General features: G+C 49.0%; 1 protein-coding gene across 1 annotated transcript in view; it reads right to left on the bottom strand.

Moving 5' to 3' along the window:
• Positions 1 to 5546: 5546 nt before the first annotated feature.
• Positions 5547 to 17234, bottom strand: part of SYNJ2 (synaptojanin 2) — a 162868-nt gene continuing 151180 nt past the window's right edge. The window contains exons 25-29 of the mRNA XM_006882758.1: positions 15316 to 15441; positions 13204 to 13316; positions 11444 to 11552; positions 8659 to 8834; positions 5547 to 6287 (exon numbers count right to left, since the gene is read on the bottom strand). Of these exons, the coding sequence (XP_006882820.1) occupies positions 5547 to 6287; positions 8659 to 8834; positions 11444 to 11552; positions 13204 to 13316; positions 15316 to 15441 (1265 nt within the window). The remainder of the gene's footprint in view (positions 6288 to 8658; positions 8835 to 11443; positions 11553 to 13203; positions 13317 to 15315; positions 15442 to 17234) is intronic.

Here is a 17234-nt window from a genome sequence, read left to right as displayed (position 1 = left end):
AAGTATAAAAGAAAATGCAAATAAAAATTCAGTAACATGAAAATTTACTGTTAAAAACACTAAAGAAGACAAAGATTAATATGAAACAGTAAGACACAATTTATAAAGATTAGTGGAAAACTAAACAATAAAGTGATTACAGCAATCATGAGTAAGGATATAATGGAGTGTAGACATATTAAATGAAATTTATCCTGCTCTCTCCACACACACACACACACACACACACACACACACACACCCCTATTCCTTTGCATCCTAAGGTTAATAAATTTTATTTCATAGTGATGAAAGAACTTGGAAACTCAGCTCTGTACTTCGTTAATGAGCACTCAAAGATTTTCTAAATTTTGTTTTTTTACATTTCCTATTTGCAACATCGTGATAGATGGTGAAGAGATTGAGACTGTTAACAGTTTTAGTTTGCTTGGCTCCACAGTCAACACTCTTGGTACCAGCAGCCAGGAAATCAAAAGACAAATTGCACTGGGAAAGTCTTTTGTCAGAGACCTCTCCAAAGTACTGAAGAGTAAAGATGTCATTCTGGAGACTAAGGTGCACCTGATCCAGGCCATAGTCTTCGCAATTGCTTGCTATGCTTCAGAGAGCTGGAAATGACTAGGGATGATAGGTGAACTGATGCCTTTGAGCTTTGGTGCTGGAGAAGAGTACCATGGACAGCTAGAACAAACAGGTTTGTCCTGGAGAGGCTAACACCAGGCTGCTCCTCGGAGGCAAGGATTCTGAGGCTTCATCTGACATACTTTGGGCATGTTGCAAGGAGGGACCAGTCCCTGGAGAGGGACATCATGCTTGGGAGGGTGAAGGGACAGTGCAGGAGAGGAAGACCCTCGATGAGATGGATTGATTCAATGATTGGGGTAACGGGAGTGTGTGTCAGAGATAATAAAGATTGGCACAGGATAGAGCAGGGTTCAGAGTTGTTGTACATAAAGTCACTATGAGTCACAGGCAGCTCGATGGCACATAACAACAACAATAATAATTTTAAGAAAAAGAGATTGCTGTAGAAATGGCATCCCAGCATCTCCAGCCTGGCACATTCCACAGCACAGTGAGCGATCTCTGTTATGACTGAGGCCCGACTACAAGTGCTCAAGGCTTAACCACATTACTACCCTGCTGGCTGCATTTCCAATGTAAATTTGTCAAAGTGGAACAAAAAACAAAACGCAAAGAACTCATAATAATCACATTTTATCGTGAATAGGAGCCTAGCAAAGAAGATATCTCAAGATTCTCATATCTGCAAATAAATAAGTTCATTTTTTTTATAAAAAGACAAAACATTTACTAGGTAGTATTTACAGCTCAGTACACATTTTCAATTCAAATAAACATGACAAGATCTTACATGGCAATGTCCCAATAGGTTTTTCAGCTCACCTTCCTGATGAAATGACTTCAATATAAAGCAGATGCTTCAATACATTCCATCTGGGGCACATGTCAGATAAAACTTGATCAAACGTCTTGAACGTCGACATTTTAAACTCTTCTGGCAATTGCCTGGGCAGACATCCTAAAGAAGACTGAGCAAAGTGCTGTAACTAGGTGCCAATCAGTGGACCCCAACTCCTAGTGACCTGTGCATGCCAGGGCAAAACTGTGCTCCACTGGGGTCTTTTTTTAACTGAATATATGCCAACTTAATCATGGATCCCTAGTAATTCTTTTTAAAATTTATTGGTGTGTGTGTGTGTACCATAAAATCAGATCTGACTGATACAGGAGGAGACTGTCCCTCCTTTTCCAGCAGAGCATCTGGTGGATTCAAACTGAGCACCTCTGGAATTGCAGTGCAGCTTTTTTGTCACTAGACCACCAGAGCTCGCAGATCCCTAGTAATTCTAATGGTAATTTTATACCAGTACCTTGTCAGGCCTTTCATAGAAGACACCTGTGTATGGACTTAAACCTCTAAGCTTTTGGTTAGAAACAAAGTATGCTAACCATCTGCACCACCCAGGAGCTCCAAATGAGAGTACTTCAAATAATGTGCAGAGAATGGTGAGAGCTTTCAAAACAGTGGTGATGAACTAAATATGAAGCCCACACCAAAAAGACCTCATGCGGGGACATCAAATAAAGACCAAAAGTTAAGAAAAAAAAAAGTGTAAAGAAATCCCTGAGGCAGCAGCTGGTCTGTCTAGATGATCTAATCCGAGGCTGCTGCTGAGGGAGCCCCACCATCTCCAACAATGAAACACAGATTTAAACAATAAATAAGGCTGTATTTGAAAATGAGAGGCAGAACAGCTGTGCAAAAACTTTACATGTTATCAACTCAAAACACAACATCCAGTCCACGCTGTTTACGAAGTTTGGACACCTTGGAATAAGAAACATTTGATTTTTTAATTGTTCAATTACTTGTAGTTGTTCTTGTGACCCATCTCCCCACGCTGGCATAATTCTGTGCCTTAACACTTACAGGCTGAATTCTGAAAAGCTCCTTGCGTGATGCATGCTCACCTTCCTTGAAAGTCGACACACTATCCTTATGTCCTGTGTGCTCTCTATGACAAAGGCGACATAAGAAAGCCAGGCCTGTCAGCACCGAACGCCACCTTCAGGCAGTTACTTCCCTCCTGCTTTTCTCAAGGTTACTTTCAAGTTCTCCCCCTTTTGGAAGAGGGAGACAGTTACAGGGAGAAGAGCATTTGATTTGAGACTTTACATCTTGGAATTAAGAATCTTCAAGCTTATTCCCAGTTATACTCAAAAGTAGCTCCGAGTATCTTCGCACATCATTCAGCTCCTCCACGATTATCACGTCTTGCTTACTTCCTCCTCTAAGGTTTTTTTATGGATTATGTTGTTCTGCACTGGAACAGATGAGGGGGCAAACTGGCCAAAATGAGTATCTGATTAGGTATTAGAAGTACGACAACAATCTGGAACACGAGGTGCAGAGTGGACTGGAGAAGGGGATAGGGAAGAAAATGTGCAACAATGAGTGAAGAGGAAAAAATAGAAAAGAATTTAAAAATGAGTTATGTTGTTTCCTCCTTCTTTTTGTCATAAGTTAAAATGACATAAAATTCCTCAGTGCCACCAAGTCTGTCCCAAGCAGCTCAGGTCAGAAATGCCATCTCTGTGACCAGGCAAACTCTCATTGCCTGTTTGTCTCATGGTCACTCATTTCTTTTATCAGTATTTGATGGAACAAGAGCAACTTAGTTTTGCTTTTGTTTTGGAAGCCAGCTCGAACTTCTCTGCAGTATGTTGTGACAGCGGCGCTGAGGAAGAGTTGTGAGACCTCAAAGGTTCAAAGGTAAGAGGGGTGTGGTGTGTTCTAGGTGAGCTCATGGCTGACGCCTGGTCCCTTTAGCCCTGGAGCCGGTCATCCTGCGGCCTGTCTAGGACCTCAAAGCCCCTCAACACCGCATATGGCAGATGAAGGTTTTCTAGCCCACTGTCTAGGACATCCTATGAACGTCTTACTGGTAAACATTGATGTCTATGCCTCACAAGTTCTAGACCTTGTAACATTATTTTAAACATGCACACCAATGTGATAATGCATTTTCAAGTTACTGGCTAGGCATTAAGCACTGTGGGGAATGTACAGAAAATTAAGAGACAATAAAAACCAAATTGGGGCCCCGGCACCCTGGGGCACAAAGCGCTACTGCAAGGGACCTGTCACTTCCTCTGCTGTAACATCATAACAGTGAGAAGCCACTGTGTCTACCACTATGAGTTCTCACATCTTTGCACTTTTGCCAGATATGGACTATGAGGGGGAAAGGAAAAACGAGGTCTCATGTAACAGGTAAAGATAGTGTTTAAGAGTCGGGCTACGTAGCACACCCCATCTCAGAAAAGAAGCAATGCTTTACTCATAGCTGTAACACGGCTCCATGTGTGTTGGAGTAGAACTGTGCTTAGGAGGCTTTCAATGGCCAATGTTTTGGAAATAAATGGCCAGGACTTTCTTCGGAGCCTCCTCTGGGTGGACTCAAATTATAACCTTCAGGGTAGCAGCTGAGCACACAATCCCTTGGCACCACTGAGGGACTCCAGCGGTGTCGGGTGTGCAGTATCTAAGATATGGTGACAATACATGCAATTGTTATTAAGTGCTATCACGTCAACTCTAACTTTTACTGACCATGCATATGACAGATCGAAACCGTGCCCAATCCTGAAGCATCCTTACAATCTCTGTGTACTTAAGCCTCTTGTAGCACTGGGTTTAGGGTATGCAGGAACTAAGGCATGGTAACAATGTGTAGACTACACAGTCTATAAGGCATGGTAGCAATGCATAGACAGGGTATGCAGTATCTAAGGCATGGTAACCATGTATTAGAGTAGGTGGATGCAAAGATGTGATGTGTAGAGCAGATGGACACTAAAGCATGGCAGCAACATGTGGGGTGGACGGACTCTAATATAGAGTAGCAAGACATAAGGCAGACAATCTGTAAGGCATGGCAGCGATGTGCAAGGTAGGCAGTGTCTAGGATACAGTAGCAACGTGCAGGATAGATGTGTCTATGATATAGTAGCAATGTGTAGATAGTGTCTAAGATACAGTAGCAATGTGTAGGGTAGGCAGTGTCTAAGATATAGTAGCAATGTGTAGAGTAGACAGTGTCTAAGATACAGTAGCAATGTGCAGGATAGATGTGTCTAAGATATAGTAGCAATGTGTAAGGTAGGCAGTGTATTAAGACAGAATAGTAATGCTTAGTGTAGGCAGTGTCTATGGCATGGTAGCAATGTGTAGAGTAGATGACCTCTAAGGCAGAGCAGTAACGTGAATGGTGGAAAGTACCTAAAGCATGCCTCAAGAGTCCTTCACCAGTTTAAGCTGAGGTTAAACCAACCACATATGCTTCAGAATTAACACCATGCATGATGCCACCTTCCACAGGACCACACACAGTCAGACCTCACACGCGAGCCCAGAGCTCAACACAGGAGCCCACTGGAATGTCTTCTGTCAAGTCTTCTGGCTGACCTGCCCCCTGCTTACAATTTTGATTTTGTTTCCCAACCTGCTGTAAGTGGCCTGGGCACAGCTATGTCTGGTCCCTTACTACCTTTTAAAGCAACAAATGTTATGCATCAATCGTCAGGTGGATTACCAAAATATTATTCCACATCTGTAAAGTACAAACAGAATTAAAACTAAACCCCACCACATAAGCAGGTAAATGGAACAAGTCCACTGAGGGAGCCCCTCCTATACATGCCAGGGAGGTTCCCTTTCCTAACATCCACACATGGAATCTGGCAGGGGTTTCCCAAACCCCTGAGAGACAACGTAAAATGTGTAAGTCTTGAGAAAAACCATACTTTGGTGGCTGAACAATAATCTTATTGAGTAGAGACATTCTGTAGAGTACATAGTGGTGACAGAAGGTCTACATTTTCTCTCGGTGTGCCTTTGGATAATGGTCTCTTTAGACGGAGGGGTTTGAGGGACAGAGGGTATTTTTTTGGAAAGTGCTTTCCACGGAGAGGAGACAGCACCTCCTGCAGGAAGCAGCTGGAGAAGCCCGCGGTCAAGGTCACGTTTTCGCCAGCGGATCAAACAACTCCAAAGCTGTCTTCTTGTCTTTGTCACTGAGTGTCACCCAGTGTCTCCTGTCCTTCTGCTGGTGGTCTGCTGGCTGTGGCCCCACCTCTGCAGCTGAAGCACTAGCTAATGGTGGGCCTGCACAGGCCCTCTCAAAGCCCCTGGTTCCCGGGTCTAATGGGTCAGAACTCTTAGAAAGCCAGGCACAGTCCAGCATTTGAGCATGTTGGGGAAGGTTCCAGAAGGGATCCTGGCAGTCACCAAGAAGGGAGGCTGACTCTGACTTCGGCTCCTTGGTGGCGCTGGTGTCAGGATGTGAGGCAAGTGACATGCCAAGGAAATCTGCCTGCAGGTAGCGTGAGCTGGTGTCCAGTGGGGGTTTGGCTGGACAGTCTTCACGGCTGCTGCCACAGGAGAGGTCCTGGAGAAGCTGGCTGTTGCTCTGCAGGGCCTGCAGGTGGAAGGCGGCTGGTGCTGACTTCTTCCTCCTTGGAGGAACCTTGGGCACAGGGGGTGGCACCTCCCACAGTGATGTCCCCGCAGGGGCTTCACTTGATGCTGGCTTCCCGGAGCTCCGCCTTCTCTCAGAGGCTCTCCCAGGCTGAAATGTTCTGGGTCTGGGGACAGGAGGGACCCTGGCTGTGGTTAGAGAAGGGGGTTCATCGCTGGTCTCTGGCGGCCCGATTGTAAAGCGAGCAGTCTGCTCCTTACACAGTTCCTCTGTCGACATGGGCTGAAGGAGGAAGGAAGGACACAGAGAATCAGTAGAAGCCTGTACTTGACGACACTGGGGCAGAGGTGGGCTCAGCCGCATGCTAACACACACAGCATTCAAGATGTCTGTTTACCAGAAGTGGGGACCAGACAAGAGAAAGGTGGGGATGCACACACCAAGGAGGAAAAGCAAGTCCCATGAACAGGAGGGGATGTTTGAAAACCAGGGCCACTGGCAGCAACTTGAAGTCATCTTTTTATGTTATTACCATGCTGACAGCTGAGGTCTATGTCCTTAGGATTGCTGTTATGTGTAGTTTTGTGCCATCGAGTCAGAACTGACCCACTGCTGCCCCTCCAGTGGGTTTCCAGAGGCTATAAATTCCACAGGAGGACATTTCCCATCCTTCTCCTGAGGAGCAGCTTGCTGGTTTGAACCACACACCTTTGGGTTGGTAGTGCAACTCCCTAATTACTAGGCTACCAGGGTTTATACATTCCTCTTACTAAGCTACTCCCAGAAAGCATCCTTTTTTCAGGCTCTGGCGGAGGCTGAGAATCTGCCCGCTGCACCAGGCTCTGGTGAAGGAGCTCCCATTAGACCTATAATGAAATGGACAGTGGGTCTCATCATCTCCATGACCTTCTATTTAAATGTAGATGAACAGGAATTTCCCCAAAGGCACTTCAGCAAAACCCCTACACACTGCAGCTCTCTGGGCTTCCTAGGACACTGTGGAGTCGACTTTGAACAGAACTGCCCTCCTGGTTTTCCAGGCGTGAGAGTTTGAAAGTAGACCACCAGGCCTTTCTTCAAAAGCACCTCTAGGTGGACTTGAACTTTCAACCTTTTAGTTACAGCAGCAGAGCACTTAACCATCTGGACCACCTAAGGACTCAATAGCTCAGCACTGGCACGTTTCCTTTGGTTTTCGGGGTGGGGGGGAGGCGGGGACTCCATCTCCAATTAGCAGGTTGGGGAATGAATACACCTCTGCACCTGGCTTTTAAAAGCAACAACACAGCAAGTACAGCGACAGGAGCAGGAGAGAAGAGTCTGAATGAAACCAGAGAGAGGGCAAGACACCGATGCTGAAGGACAGCAAGGCAGGCTTGCTCCAGGTGACCACACCAGCGATTACCAAATGTCCTGCCACTTAGACCCCGAGATCAAACAGAAGATCCAGATGTCTCTAGAGGTGCCAGTCTCTGTGCTGCCACAGTCCTGACAAACTCATGTCTCTGGAGCACCAAGCAAGGCGGAGAAGCTGGAGAGTCAGGGCAAAAGACAACCTGCAAGAAAAGCGGCGACAGGCGCTTGGGGGTTTACGGGGGAGGGGGGAGGCCTGGCCACAGCCAGATTACAGCGTCTCTACACAGGTGACACCCGGATGGCGACATGTGTGCGCGCCAGGCTGCAAGCCTGTGATTCAAGGCCAGGTTACTGCGTCTCCACGTGGATCGCGCCTGACAGCTAGGTGTGCGCATGCGCAAGGACCAGCATGTGTTGGGGGGCGGGGAGAGCACAGCAAGCGACAGCTGGGCACCTTGTTTACCGCACTCTGCTTTACGGCACTTTGCAGGCACTGCTTTCTTTTCTTTGCAAAGAGAGGTTTTGGGGCAAGTCGGCCTCAAGCCAGTCCTCGGTCCTCTGTTCCCTACAGCTGTGCCACTTCCTATCTCTGAAGCAGCTTTAGTAATTCTTGCAAGACTTCAAACTTTTCCACGATGCTACTGCACACTTACTACTCTCCACCAAAACCCTCTAAAATCAAAGCTAGTTAAGTGCATTCTGATCATGATGAGCCTCAAGGTCTCCAAGGCTACCAATCTTCACTGCCTCCTCGCTCCCCTGTGAAGTGGCTGGTGGATTTGAACTGCTGATCTTTCAATCAGTAATGCCATATGTAATCCACTTTATTACTGCAGTTCCTTAAACCAACTGTAACCAATGTAAGCTTTGCTTCCCTGCACAGAGAAGCCAAGAAAATTGTGTGTCTGGCTTCACGGCTGGATAGAATTGTCTCCGAAGTATGCCTGTATGAGGGAGCTTGGGAAGAACACCAATAAAGAATGCTAGGACACGTGAGCGAGAGCAGCCCAAGATGGTTTGGCTGCGGGCTCCGACGGAACATCTGTGAAGCATCAAACTCAAAGCTGTCCCTGCCACAGAGAGAATGTACACGGAGACAGTACACTTGCGTTTCTGCTCAGCTAAGCCAAGATGCAGCAGAGTGGGTGAGAGATAGCACTGACGGGATTTTCCTCAGAGGTGGGTTCACAGCTGGGCACAGAGACAAGGGCAGGTTAGCCAGGTTTTCATGAGTCCTAGCCACTGCCTAACACAATGCTGGGACCATCAGGAGTAAGCCTGTGCCCTGGATTCTTACTTTTCCTGTCCTCCTCAGGGTGGGCTTCTTGATGGCTGGAACTCTGGGTGCAGGCCGCCGGGGGAGGCACTGGGAAGCCTGGTAAGACTCCAGCTTGGCCACCCCAGAGCTGGGCTCTGGCTTGGAGGTCCCTGGGTCCCTGATGGCCATGGCATTCAGGGCTTCTTCTGGGGTCCCTGGGAGGTGAAAGAAAGACAGTTCACTATAAGGCTTCCACTTCAGACAGCCTGCATCCTGTGACTGAGTGACAAAACAGATTTTCCTTGAGAAGATCTTGTAAAGTGTCACGTGTGGGCTGTAGTCATTCACTTTCAGCATTCACATTCAAAGTGGTCTGGGGAATGTGGACAATTATGGTGGAGGACAGCAAGAGTGAGGCACTACCATCATCTGTAGGCTGCACGGATGTGAATCCCACAGCAGATCTAAACCCACCCATATCCATGGAAGCTGATGACAAGGAAAAAGTAGTTAACCCGAGGTAGATCTCAGGGCTCTGATTTATGAATCCACCGGATTTTATTTAATTGCAGCTTTATTGTGAGGATCTGTGGTAGTGTAGTGCATTAAGAACCAAGAGTGCTGCAAACAAAGAGGTCAGTGGTTTGGATCCACCAGATGTTCCAGGGGAGAAAGATGAACATTCTCCTTGAAAAAAAAGAGTTTCTGTCAGAAATTTGATGGAGGGTAAGGGTGACTAGGAGTCAGAATCGACTAGATGTGGGTTTGGTTTATCAGAAGGAATTTGTGTCTTCTTTAGATGTTACTGGAGAATTCCTAATCAGTTAAACATCCTGATTGAAAGCAAATTGGGTCACTGTAGTTGTAATACATCTTTTTATAATTGAAATACTTCATTTATCTCTTTTCTTTCGTTTTTGTTTATTTTGGTTTTGGCATATTTCCTTTCAACATAAATACTTCCCCTCTCCAAGAGATTCTTTCTGGCACAAATAAATACAAAGCACAAAAATTTTAGTTCCCGTCTTACTCTCCTTTTCTGCTGACAGGGTGCTGTAACATCTGGTTTTACCCCTACCTTTTTAGGGGCTCTTTTCCCTCCTTCCCTCTTTTTTTCCATTTTAACTATTTTGCACGTTGTTGTTGTTGTTATGTGCCGTCGAGTTGTTTGCGACTCATAGCGACCCTATGAGCCCAAAACCCTGCTCTGTCCTGTGCCAACCGCACTGCCTCTGACACTCCCATCCCGATTACCCCAGTCACTGAATCAATCCACCTCATAGAGGGTCTTCCCCTCCTGCGCCGTCCCTCTACTCTCCCCAGCATGATGTCCCTCTCCAAGGACCTGTCTCTCCTTACAACATGTCCAAAGTATGTCAGACGAAGCCCCAGAATCCTTGCCTCCAAGAAGCAGCCTGGTTTAACCCTCTCTAGAATGGATCTGTTTGTTTTCTTGGCAGTCCATGGAACATTCAATACTCTTCTCCAGCACCACAGCTCAAAGGGGTCAATTCTCCTTCTGTCCTCCCTAGTCATTGTCTAACTCTCTGATGCTCACTTTTTTTTTTATAAGCATGGCTCACTTTTCACTATGCCTGTGCCATATTGCCTTAATAAACCTTTGTCATGTATTTTACTAAAATTTTTTTTTGTTCCTAATGATTCGACGGCACATAACAACAACAACAACAACAATGATTCTGAGCAAGAAGATTCCAGGCTGAGCTGTGATTAACATGGGTGAGGGGCAGTATGGTGACAAAAAAACAAACCTGTGATGGGGCAGAGAGAAGGGCGGCCAACAGCAGGCGACTTCCCTGTGCTGCTGGTGACTTCAAGCACGGACCTTGTAGCTGGAAAGGGATCTACTTGGAACTGGTGAGCCCTCTACTGCATTCCTTGTTAAAATTATTTTTTGCTTATTTCAATTTCTCCCTTAAACCTCAAACTAAGCCCGCTGCCACCAGGTTGATTGTGGGACGTAGTGACCCTGAAGGGGCAGAACTGCCCCCTGGGGTCCACGGGCTGTCATCATTCATGAGGGCAGACTGCTCCATTTATTGTCAGCAGAGACTCTGAACTGCTGACCCAGTACCAAAGGCTTTAGCCACTGCACCACGAGGGCCCTTCCTGCCCTCAAGTGCTGGGCCACAGTCCTTGGATGTTTTGATTCACTTCTTGAACTTGGGATACAGACTTTTCAATGGACCATGACTCTTAGTTGTGGAATTTTAGAAAATGCTGCTAAGGGGTAAAACCCAACCAAACAGAACCAAGCCCCTTGCTGGCAAACTGAGTCCTCTTAGTGACCCCACGTAACAGAGCAGGACTGCCCCATAAGGTTTCCTGGGCTGGATTTTTATGGAAGTAGATCCCCAGCGGGGTGAGTTTAAACCTCAGCCTTTCAATTTGTGGGCAAATTCTTAAGCACAGTAGTCCATCTCCTCCGTTAAACCTTTGCCATCAAGTCGATTCTATTCATTTTGAATATATAGGACAGAGCAGAACTGCCCCAAAGGGTTTTTATGGACGATCCCTGCACTGACCCACAGCTGACCCTCCAGTAGCTTTTCAGAGGTAGTAAATTGCATGGGAACTGACTGCTCATCTTTTTTCTGTTGAGCATCTGGTGGATTTGAACCATGTACCTTTGTAATGGCAGTGTAATTCCCTATCCCTGAGCCACCAGAGCTCCCTGGGGCTAATGGTATTCCCATCTAGCAATACCTTTGGGGGGGGGGAAGGGCTCTTTTTGGAGTATTTAGTAGGACATTGAGTAGGACGTGAACTTCCCCTTGGCCGGGAGGCCGCCCCAGCCACCCACCTCCATGAGCTTCCATGAGGTACCGGATCGCTGCTTCTGCCTCCTGGGCATTGCTGGTTTTGATCTGCTTGACGTTGTAGGGTTTACTGATTCCGGTCCTGGCTTTGGGCTTGAGGAGAGAATCAGGAAGAGAAGCACGTGAACACAGATGTTAACACAGCACACAAGAAGCTTACAGATGAACACACAGACTCCATTACCAGGCACATCCCTGGAGATGCCTGTCCCAGGAGTCCTCCAACACCAGATGGGGAAGGGAATGGTACCGAGGGCCATCAGTCACTGTGGCCTTGACTCTACTCACACCAATCCTATGTGTGTGTCAGTGTTCAGTGGCTGCTTTTGATAATGTAGATTGCCTGGCCTTTCTCCCATGGTGCCTTTGGGTGGACTTGAACTTCTAACCCTTTGTTTAATAGGCTTGTGCCCCAATCAGCGACTCCATGGTGGAGAACACACTGTCACTGAGTCGATTCCCACTCATAGTGTCCCTATGGAACAGAGTAGGACTGCCCCGTAGGGTTTCATTCAATCTCTATGGAAACAGTCTGTGGAGAAGCTGGGAGCTTCGAACTGCTGACTTTTCGGTTAGCAGGTGAATCCTTCAACCACTGACTGCATGACCTTTGTTCCTTTTTCTAAGGTGCAGAGGCCCCTCGTGAGCTGTTGTTAGGGTTCAACAAGGTTAACTGAGGCGTATGGGGTTCAGCCACCACGTGCAGCGAGGCCTCCTCTGCATGTTGCCCCAGGGAGACAAGAACAGGGATGCATGGACTACTTCACCACTAATTCTTCCATCACAGTGACCTCGACAAGCAAGAGCTGAGGGCCAGGCCCTGTCCGGGGCCCAACGGTGCAGCCGAGAACTGGAGCAGGGTGGCGTCCCTGCTCCTACAGGGATTGTATTTGAGGCAGGACTCTTTCCAGCCTCCCACCACCACCTTGAACTTGTCCTGCGGCAGCTCGTGGGCCGCTGTGATGGTGGAAGCACCAGCCGGGCCCAAGGTGTCAGCAGAGCTCCCAGGGTAAGGCTGTCTAAGAAGCAGGACTTGTCATTTATTTCTGAAATAACAGGCCCTTGAGAGCCCCTTGACCAGCAGGGGGATGCTGGGTAACCGAGCTGGAGCGGAGTCCCTTGGGTTGGGGGTCCCCACAATGACCGCAGCTATGAGGTAGAACACGGCAAAGGTGGCAGGGATGACTCGGGATGGACAGGGTCACTGACTCAGCACTGGCACGGCCTGACAGCCACTAGCATCTTGGCTTCGTGATGTGACCAGTCTCATTTGCTCCTTCCCACGAGCCCCTGACCAGAGCTTCTAGACTAAGCCCAGCGGGGGCCGAGGCAGGACCAGTGGGGAAGCAGATGGGTTGGAAACCAACCCTCTGGGCACTGGGGTCACCTGGGCTTCCTCCCTCACAACTGCACAGTCACTGACCCCCAGGGGCCGCAGGCACCACAGGACAGAGCACGGTCTCGGCCTGCAGTCTCTCCGTGACCAATGGTACATTCAAGTTTGTTGTGTGGCTAGTACGGTGACCTATCTTACCGAGGGCGCCCCTCATCTTACAGACCCTCTATATTATCAAATATGACACCTCTTTCTAGCTGTCTGTCTTTCCCAATTACACACATCACAGCCCTTTACAAGCCCAGTAAAAGACAGGCTGAGGCTCGGGAGGAAGGCATGCAGATTCGTAGGGAGCAGAGGGACCCCGACCCGCAGCCCACGAGGCCTCCAGCCGCACACAGGACTCACTGGTTGCTGCGGTGCTCCCGGTAGCAGCTTTGCTGTCTGTAAAACTGAGTACTGCCCGTGGATGCCGGAGGAGATGGACACGTCAGAGGCCGACTTCTTCACCATCAAGCCAGCTGCAGAAGCCAAAAGGGGCCGAGTCTGAATAGCAGAGCAGGGGCCTTGGGCTGCAGGGCAAAGGCCGAGCCAGGCCAGGCAGCCAGCAAGCTGGACCCCACAGTCCCGGGGGCTCTGGTGCTCAGAGAAGCATCGCAGTCACAACTCAGAGCTCTTACAGATCCAGACAGTGACACCTATTCAGTCACTGGAGATCCACTCTCTGACCACAAAGCTGTTTAACAGACAGAGCTTGGAATGTGATGGAAATGCCTGTTTCTTTTATTACGTGGCTGGAAACACACTGCTGTAACTATGACCACAATGGAGAAATGTTTACAGAGGGGGGGAAAAAATCTAAATGTCCTAAAAGAAGGGAATGAACGATGTGAAACTATACTTGTAGTTGCCAATAAATCACCACACAAAGCATGTCCTGATTTTGTAAAAATTAATCATGGTAAATGTGATGCTACAGACGAGTGGAAAAAGGCTGGAAGTCTCGGTGGGCAACTGAATTTAAAATTTTTATTCTGTTTTTAAAAATTTTCTATAATGTATGACGTTTATACTCAACAAAGCAAAAAGAAAAAAATTGCTTAAAAAGTGATGTGTTTCTAGCTTCCTTCCAATAGACTACTAAAGATTAATAAAAAAAGAATTTTTTTAAAAAATCACCCAACCCACTGGCATGGAGCTGATTCTGATTCAAGCCTGTAGGATGCAGAAGAACAGCCCCTGGGGTTTTCCAGGCTCTGGGGGCAGCCTTAAGAGGACACAGTTCAAATCCACCCGCTCTCTGCGGGAGAAAGATGGGCAGCAGCCTCTGAAAACCTGCTGGATGGCCAGCTGTGGGTCAGCTCTGACTCCACGGCACACACACCAGCAGCAGTCTTTATGGCAGGGATCTCTAGTGGCCAAGGCTGTGGACAGTGGGGTTGCGAAGCCAAAGGGCATGTCTCGCAGGTGCTTTGAATCCATCAGAAGATCCTCGGGAGAAAGATGAGCAATCTCCTCTGTTGTTGTTTATAAAACCTGCTAGTGGTCAGCTGAGAGCTGGTTCAGACTCCCCTACCATGACTGAATCTTTACGGAAGCAAACTGCCCCAGCTTTCTCCCTCAGAGTGTGGAGGATTTGAACCCCCAAACCTTTGGCTTGCATGTGCTTTACCACTTGGCTTTCTCTTTCTTTTTTAAATGGTTCCTTCTATGAATAAAACCCAAACCTGTTGCTGCTGAGTCATTTACAACTCCCAGCAACCGTGCAGGACAGAGCAGACCAGCCCCTGAGCGTCCAGTGTTGTTGGCCTTCCAGGAGCTGAGTCGCCACCTTTCTCCCAGGCAGCACCTGGTGGGTTCAGAGGGCACGAAGCTTGGCAGCTGGGTGCTTTACCTGCTGCGTCACCAAGGACTCCAGTAGAGTGACATGTTGACGCTAACAGGAGCCATTAGAAACCCAGTCCTGAGAGCAAAGCCTGGTAAGATGACTCCTGGCTGTTACACTGGATTTTTTGAGGAGTGGCAGGGAGTGAACAGTAGAGATAAAACAGAAACTTATCTAAGGCATGTCTTGACTTGGCCTTCGGGATATTAAGGAGGTGTTGGGGGCATAGACCCTCTCCCCGGGAGCCCCAGGTGAGAAAGACCTCGAGGGCTGCTGGTCCTGCACCACAGGAGGGGTCAGGAGTGTGTGGTCTCTTTGTGTGTCAGGCCTGGCTGGAACCTTAACAAGAAGTAGCAGCCCTGACCCTTGGCAGAGATGGGGAGGCCTGGAGAAGCCCCCAGGCTGCACAGGTTCAAGCCAGAAGCACCCAGCTGGAGGAAGATGAAGACTTGCTTCAGGAAGCATCTGATTGCTGATGGGGACCCAGTGTCCAACATGCCAGGGCGAGGGGACAGAGCAGGACAGGGGAGGAGCAAGCATGGGGACGAGTGAGGCCAGAGGTTAGAGGTGGGGTGTGGGGGTAAGTGTGCGATTATTCCCAGCAGGCATCACGAGTGGAGAGCTGGGGGGCTTACTTGGAGGGGGTGGTCTCTGAGGTGGCCGAGGCCTATTGGGGACCGACAGAGACCTGCTTGGAGAGCGGTGGCGGAAATCCCCAACGGCTTCCAGCTCCTGCTTTAACTCGGCCAGCTCGGCGTCATCTGGAGGACACGTGGGGCAGGAGTGAGGGTCGTCCGAGGGCAGGGCCCTGCTGTGGACAGTATCCACCCCAGAGCAGATCCACCCCAGAGCAGACACACCCTTCTGCTGGCACGAGGAGTGCTACCAAATCTGCTCCGTGGCCACGGAGTCAGCTGCAGCTCACGGCGACCCCATGCGACAGTGGAACAGGCCATGGGATCTGGTCTCAAGGGAAGTGGACTATGGGAGAGAGTCAGGGAGGGGGGCCCAATGCCTGCTTGGAACAGTCGGTGACCCCCTGTCCTTTTTCAGACATGAGAGGCATGTTTCCCAATCGGGGTGTGTTTCCTTCAGAAACAATGAGCATGACTGGCTCACAGGGAGACAGCTGGAACTCGAGCCCCGGAGGACCCCCAATCACATGGGGGATGGGTTCTACTCCTCACCCCAAAGTGGGAGACAGGGTTGGTGGCTTCCCCGCCAGCAGGCAGCCTGGTGCCGTGGGGAGGGGACAGCACCTGGACTGAGGCCTCCAGCCAGCTCACTGTCCACCATCACTGCCAAGTCCTCACATTCTGCCAAGACTTTGAGGATGTGGGGGCTGCGGGGCGAGGGCTTCCGTTTTATTACTCCAACACCACTTTCCATCAAGTTAATTCTGGCTCAGGCTTCTCTGCAGGAGAAAGACGGGCCATTTCCTCCTGGGAGATTTACAGCCTCTGAAAACCAGCTGGAGGGTCAGCTGTGAATCTTTTTCAACTTGATGGCACACAATAACAATAACAGCAACACTCGGTAACAACACGTGTGCTGGGTAGAACTAAACTCCAAGGGGTTTTCAAGGCTGTGAACTTTTGGAATTGATCACCGGGAATTTTTTTCTGAGGCACCTCTGCGTGGATTTGAACTGGCAATCTTTCATGTGTAACCAGCAGGTAATTGTATTGCCTGGTTTCTGTTTGATCACATTAGGGTAATAACAGATCTGCTTGGCCATATGTCTCCACACTCAGCTCAGCTCGTGTATCTCTGAGGAGGAAAGTGAAGAGCAGATGTCCTCCTCCTGATGGTTTGCTGGACACTGCATGGGTGTGTGGGGCTGTACGCTCAGCGTCCACCAGGCACCGGGCTGCTGACGACCACCTGCTCCGTCAAGTCCTTTAACCTTTGTGTGCCAGCCAGCTCTGCCCTCCAGCTGCAGCCTGGGGGACTTCTGCCCCAGAGAAAAAGCCACCTGTCCCTTCAGTGGCTTCTCTAGGGCAGCAGCCCCCAGAGGAGACGTGAGAGAACCACCTTGACGCTCCAACAAGCAGGTTCCACATCAGGCTGTGTGAGCATCACTGGGGGCTTCCGGAAACATCTCTTCTCAGCACACCCTGCCCCACACTGACCACACCCGACACGTCACCTCGTCTCCAGGACACCCTGCCCCACACTGACCACACCCGAAACGTCACCTCGTCTCAGCACACCCCGTCCTCACGGCCTGTGAGGATGGCGCAGGACGGGGCGGGCTTCCATCCTGCTGCGTACAGGGTCACTCCGAGTCAAGCCATTTCAATGACACCAAACCACAACAATAGCGTGTAATGCTGGGAGCCCTGGTGGCACAAGTGGTTTGCAACTGACTGCTAACCTAAAGGGTGGCAGTTCAAACCCGCCCAGTGGCTCCAGTGAAGGGTGGGCTGGCGAACTGCTTCCATAAAACTCTCTGCAACATTTCTACCCTGCAATGCCGGGGCCAGCACGGGCTGGAGTCAACTTGGTCACAGGGGTTGTTTTTAGGTAAAGGGTTGGCAAAAGAGAGGAAGCC

The sequence above is a fragment of the Elephantulus edwardii genome, unplaced genomic scaffold (genome assembly GCF_000299155.1).
Source record: "Elephantulus edwardii isolate Elephantulus edwardi_28Jun2011 unplaced genomic scaffold, EleEdw1.0 scaffold00024, whole genome shotgun sequence".
Taxonomy (NCBI): Eukaryota; Metazoa; Chordata; class Mammalia; order Macroscelidea; family Macroscelididae; genus Elephantulus; species Elephantulus edwardii.
This window is presented reverse-complemented; position numbering and strand designations above follow the sequence as displayed.